The 6,000-nt window shown below is 39.7% G+C and overlaps 1 protein-coding gene across 1 annotated transcript in view; it reads right to left on the bottom strand.

Moving 5' to 3' along the window:
- Nucleotides 1-354: 354 nt before the first annotated feature.
- Nucleotides 355-6,000, bottom strand: part of OSBPL11 (oxysterol binding protein like 11) — a 100,871-nt gene continuing 95,225 nt past the window's right edge. Inside the window, exon 13 of the mRNA XM_081236089.1 lies at nt 355-2,093. Within this exon, the coding sequence (XP_081092215.1) occupies nt 2,028-2,093 (66 nt within the window). The 3' untranslated portion in view covers nt 355-2,027. The remainder of the gene's footprint in view (nt 2,094-6,000) is intronic.

Below are 6,000 nucleotides of genomic sequence, written 5' to 3'. Positions count from 1 at the left end.
TACCCTAAAGTGGTATTATTTCACTCCTGTCAAGGGGGGGAGATTTCAATTACTCATAAATGTACTTTTAATAAGAATTTTAAAAAATCATATTTCAGTAATTCTTAAAATGGTTCAAAAATTCAGAGAAATAAATGGGCATTCAAATGGTTCAAAGAACAAAACAAAAACCTCTAGTTTCATTTTATATTCTTGCTCTATTTCCAGTTTATTTAAAAGTCGTAAAATTAAAACATTTTAATTAAAAAAAACTGTTATTAAATTTACTCCCTTATTTCCCTAAGAGATTCCTGAAGGTAAGGATTTAAAATCAATGTCCTTCTCGAATGAACAGGGCAATAACTCCGCTAAATATAAACCTTCTATTTCTCTCCATTCATAAAACAGACAAAGGCATCATTGTTCTCTAGTTTTATTATTTTTTAATCTTCCCAACACATGAACTATAACTCATTTTGAGATTTTTCAGTGCATTTCACAGCAAAAATGAACAAGGGAATCATTAAAATGGTTGTACATTAACCAATTATCTTCTTATAATTTACAATTTGTTGAAAAAAATTATTATTTTGCTGTTTTCATCCTATTAGCCCCCTTCAATAAAACACAATTTATCAGAGCACAAAGCCTAAGCTTCTTATGATGATGCAACAGATACAGCCACTTACAATGGCTGATGAATAACAGGTATATGTTACATACACTGATTGGAAGACCACATCAGAAGAAACAGAGTAAGGCACCACTCTTGGAAAATTAAGGTAGCTTGAAGTAACAAGTGTTGAGCACCATAAGTAGGTGCTAAATAAATACTTGAATGAATGATGAAAGCCATAATTAGCACTATTCTTTTACTTGCCAGCAATTCTTCAACCTCAATAAAATACTTATTTAAAAAAAAGACTGTACCTGAATATAACTTCCTGATATCTTTTTTTCCTGATACCTTTTTATTTCATACTGTTTCTTCAGCATTTGCATTTCCTTGAAAAAACATAACATACCATACATGCACCTAGTCACATATATAACTTCTGAATTACTGACAAATATGAATAGTTGTTTTAAATTCTGAGTGAACAGAGGTAAGATAAAGCATACTTATCCAGAGGGATAGCAGGTAATATTGGATATTAACCTACAAGTGAAAAAAAGGTAAGGAAAACAGTAAGTCTTATTTTTTTAATATTTGCTTGTTCTTTAATGCCTCAGTTCTTGAGAAGGGCCAAAATCTCATCATATTGACATGACCACATTTTAAAAAACTGTCTCTCAAGTATAATATTTAATAAAACTAGGTTGAAAAATGCTCTGAAATTTTTCAAGTCAATGTTCTTTTCAAGTATATTAAAATGCTCAGAAGAAAAACTTCTCCATGGTTATAATTCTAATCAATTTATAAATATACTTTTTAAAAGAGAGTTCCAACAGAGGTGGATAATGGATAAGTTCCTCAGACACAGGCACACAGTCTCTTTGAAGGAACAGAATGCCTTGTTACGACAACCTGGTTGACTTTTTTTTAACACTGATTTCAGGCACAATGGCTGAAGCCACTTCTGGGTCATCTTCTTCCTCCTCTTGATTTGTTGTAAGAGTAGTGAATACTTCAGTTACTGACAGAAAGCAAAGCACAAACTCTGAAAGAGACTTCAATTTTCACTACAAAGAAATCAAAATCACTGAGTTCTCACTGTTGTGTTTATCTGCTGCCCCCATGCAAAGAGAGGGGATTCAAACTTAGCTTTTGGAGCAGGAACTGGATAAAAGATTAATCATCTAATAATTCAGGTGAAAGGGCTTCAGATGATATTGCTCACATCACATGAACAGCTTGGTGAGAGGTCCATCGTGCTTCTTCAACACTTTGGTCTTGCTGCAGTTCTATGGTGCCCTAACTGGTACATTCTTGTGGTTAGTTTCAGTCTGTGCAATCAGGAAGCAGGTCACTCAGTGCAATGACTCCATTCTTAGAGAGTATAGGGTAAATAGAGAAGTTCATTTGGTCGAGTCTTAGATAGTGTGTGTCACTCTGCTGGTTGTACTGTTGGAATTATTTTCCAAAGGGGTTTGTGATAAACCCAGCCATCTCCCTGAAACAAGCAGAAAAATAAAGAACCATTCCTCTATTATTTTCAGAATCAGTAACCAAAACTAGATGCAATGCCTTCTTTGAAATGGAATTCTGTTCTCACATTTAAAAACAAGAGTTTGTGAAGAAAAAGCCTTGGTGCTTAAGACACCAAAAAATATGTGTGGTTAAGCTAGGATTAGGTGAGAAGTTCTGGTCTGGGAAGACCTAGTTTGTGCTCCACGAATATTTTACTTTGCAGAAGTCATTTGTAGCAATTCTGCCAATTTTGCCAAGATGCTGCAGATTGAGCCCCACTGATGGAGTGACAGGCAGCAGGTGGAGCACAGGAAATGGTCACCAAGGTATGAGCTGTTCTCTACATCTCAACTGGCATCTCTAGGATCTGAGTATTGTTTCCTAGTTCTTTCCTGACTCTACCCTGTTAGTTTTCCCTGGTTCCTGTGAATAGAAGGATACCAAAAGGAGACAAAGTTAGTCAAAGAGTGAACGAAAGACAGGAGAAGACCAAGTGAGGAAAAAAGTGCTGCAGCAAATGCATGAAGCAGCATACTGGGGTGAGAGCTTGGCAGAGCTGAGGTCACAGTAGCTAAGACTGTAGTTCGGTGTTTATGCGACTAAGTGAAGTAAGTCAGATTTGAACCTCTGTCCGTAACCCCTATATCGCCCTCAATTTATTTGCATTAAAAAAATTTTTTAGGGACTTCCCTGGTGGTCCAGTGGTTAAGACTTCACCTTCCAATGTAGGGGGTGTGGGTTCAATTCCTGGTCAGGGATTGGTCAAAAAACCAAAACATAAAACAGAAGCAATATTGTAACAAATTCAATAAAGACTTTAAAAATGGTCCACATCAAAAAAGAAATCTTCGGGCTTCCCTGGTGGCGCAAGTGGTTGAGAGTCCACCTGCCGATGCAGGGGACACAGGTTCGTGCCCCGGTCCGGGAGGATCCCACATGCCACGGAGCGGCTGGGCCCGTGAGCGGCTGGGCTGAGCGTCCGGAGCCTTCCGTGCTCCACAACGGGAGAGGCCACAACAGTGAGAGGCCCGCGGAAAAAAAAAAAAAAAAAAAAAAGAAATCTTCAAAAAAATATTTAAAAATATATATTTACCCTACCTTACTCCAAAAATGGCTTACTCCCAGCAATTATGTGGGTCATAGTGACGAGGACTCTCTCCTTGACCAAACTTTAAAAGTTAGACTCCTCTATCTCTCTTCTTGACTAAGCCTCATCCTAGGCCTGCTAAACTCAGTTTTAGCAAAAAAAAATCCTGATGAACTAGCTTATCAAGAATTCTCTCATCTTTGATATCCAATGAAACTCTTCTCCTCACACTTTTGATCTAATCAGGTGCCTCCCCCCCACCCACCATTCTTGACATCTGACCAAGTTCCTCTTAGTAATCTTCCATCCACTCCCTTATCCTGCCCCCTGGCTATAAATTCCCACTTATCAACACATTCAGAGTTGAATTCAATCTTTTTCCTCTACTGCAATATTCTTGAATAAAGTCTTCCTTTTCATTTTTTTTTTTTAATTAATTAATTTATTTATTTATTTTATTTATGGCTGTGTTGGCTCTTCGTTTCTGTGTGAGGGCTTTCTCTAGTTGCGGCAAGTGGGGGCCACTCCTCATCGCGGTGCACGGGCCTCTCACTATCGCGGCCTCTCGTTGCGGAGCACAGGCTCCAGATGCACAGGCTCAGTATTTGTGGCTCACGGGGCTAGTTGCTCCGCGGCATGTGGGATCTTCCCAGACCAGGGCTCGAACCCCTGTCCCCTGCATTGGCAGGCAGATTCTCAACCACTGCGCCACCAGGGAAGCCCTTCCTTTTCATTTTTAATAAGCGTCAGAATAATTTCTCTTTAACAACAGAAACCATTATGTTGTTTAAATTAAATCACCTGGTTGATAATTATCACAAAACACAAAAACACAGAAGATGTCTCCTAACCACATTACAGAATGCTAGGTTTAGAAGTTAAGACGTGCCACCTGACCATCTCACTTCACAGATGAAGAAACTGAGGCTCCGAGAAGTGAAATGAGTTGTCCAACTTCACCCAGGAAGGGGCAGAGTTCTTTGCAGTGCACCTTCTATACAATTACCTACATTTTACAGATGAGGAAACTGAAGTTAGAAGCGGTAGATAAACTATCCAAGGTATGACTGAGGTTCAGGCTTAGCACATCTGACTCCAATGTGGTCCACTATTCTGCAAAAGCTTTCCTGCTTGCATTTATACACATCCGCTCAAGAGGATATGACCGATAGATCCTGATGGATGTGTGTAATCCCACAAGGGAGGAAATGGAAGATCTAATAAATGACATGTCAATGAGAAATGGTCAGGACAAGACGGTAGGTAGTATCAAGTGATACTAGAGACACTTTAGTTCATCTATACTTCCTCAGGCTACTCTACCTCCTCTCTTTATATCAAGTGACTCTACTCCTCCACCTAACTAAAGCCAACTCCAAACTGGTCTGTTGGTCTGACAGCAATAATCAAAGTACCAAACAAAAGGAAAAGCTCTTGTCACTCATAACAATATGTAGGGAACATCTACGAAGTGCCCAGCACTGTGTTTAGGACCACAGGGGAGACAAAATGGACTTTTCAATAACATATGATTCTTCTTAGCAAAGAGCCATACCTGATGGCAATAGTGCCAAAGTTGTTATGAACTTGGTGGTACCAGTGTCAGCTAACTACCATCCTCGTCAGCCTCACCTCTACTCTGCAGTGCTTCTTACAGCACAGTCCACGGTCCTGTCACACACATGATGTGACGCGATGGCCCCATGGGCTTAGGCAATCAGTATATGACACAAATCTAACCCATCTATTGTTGTACCACTGTGTCATGGCACACCATTTAGAAAGCCATCTTACATCTTACCAACTAAAGAGGCCCAAACCTGAGCCAGCATCTCCAATCTACTGTTTCATCAGGCAGTTAGTGAAGACTATCTAGGCAGAAAGAAATTCACTACTTTATTAGACAACTGCCATATCTTGCTATCACTTTCTACATCTGTCTATCCAACATCACAAAGTATAATAAAGGGATTAAGTGGTAGGTTCTTAATAATATCTGTCAAATAAAGAATACATGAGAAGTAGCATGTTTACATGTCATGTTAGTCGCAAGAACCAGGAGGCCTATCTTTTAAAGTCTTTTAAAATCGGTTGCATCTTTTACCTATTACAGCTTCTTGCTCTCAGCCCCTAGAGTTCATTTTTAATGGTTTATAGAAGCCTTCCCTTAGAAAAATTCTCCTCTTTAGAATCTGCTTCTGGTATGCTATCTTAGTGAGCTTGAAATGAAAAAAATCTAAGGTTACCAGACTATAATTTTGCATAGTAGTTACAAAGGTTTATCTTTTCATATAAAAATGAAGAGGTGTAAAGTACTTTTCTTTGAATTTCTATCCATGTAAACATTTGGGGACTTCCCTGGTGGTGCAGTGGTTAAGAATCCGCCTGCCAATGCAGGCAGCACAGGTTTAAGCCGTGGTCCGGGAAGATCCCACATGCCACAGAGCAACTAAGCCCGTGCGCCACAACTACTGAGTCTGTGCTCCAGAGCCCGTGAGCCACAACTACTGAGCCCATGTGCCACAACTACTGAAGCCCGTGCGCCTAGAGCCCATGCTCCACAACAAGAGAAGCCATCGCAATGAGAAGCCCATGCACCACAACAAAGAGTAGCCCCCGCTCACTACAACTAGAGAAAGCTCGCATGCAGCAACAAAGACCCAATGCAGCCAAAAAGAAAGAAAGAAAGAAAGAAAGAAAGAAAGAAAGGAGGAAGGGAGGGAGGGAGGGAGGAAGGAAGGAAGGAAGGAAGGAAGGAAGGAAGAAAGGAAGAAAGGAAGAAAACAGTTGGCATTTATATTTC

This window comes from Mesoplodon bidens (assembly GCF_964165515.1).
Source record: "Mesoplodon bidens genome assembly, chromosome: 5".
NCBI lineage: Eukaryota > Metazoa > Chordata > Mammalia > Artiodactyla > Ziphiidae > Mesoplodon > Mesoplodon bidens.
Note: the sequence above shows the minus strand (reverse complement) of the source record. Positions and strands in the feature narration are given on the sequence as shown.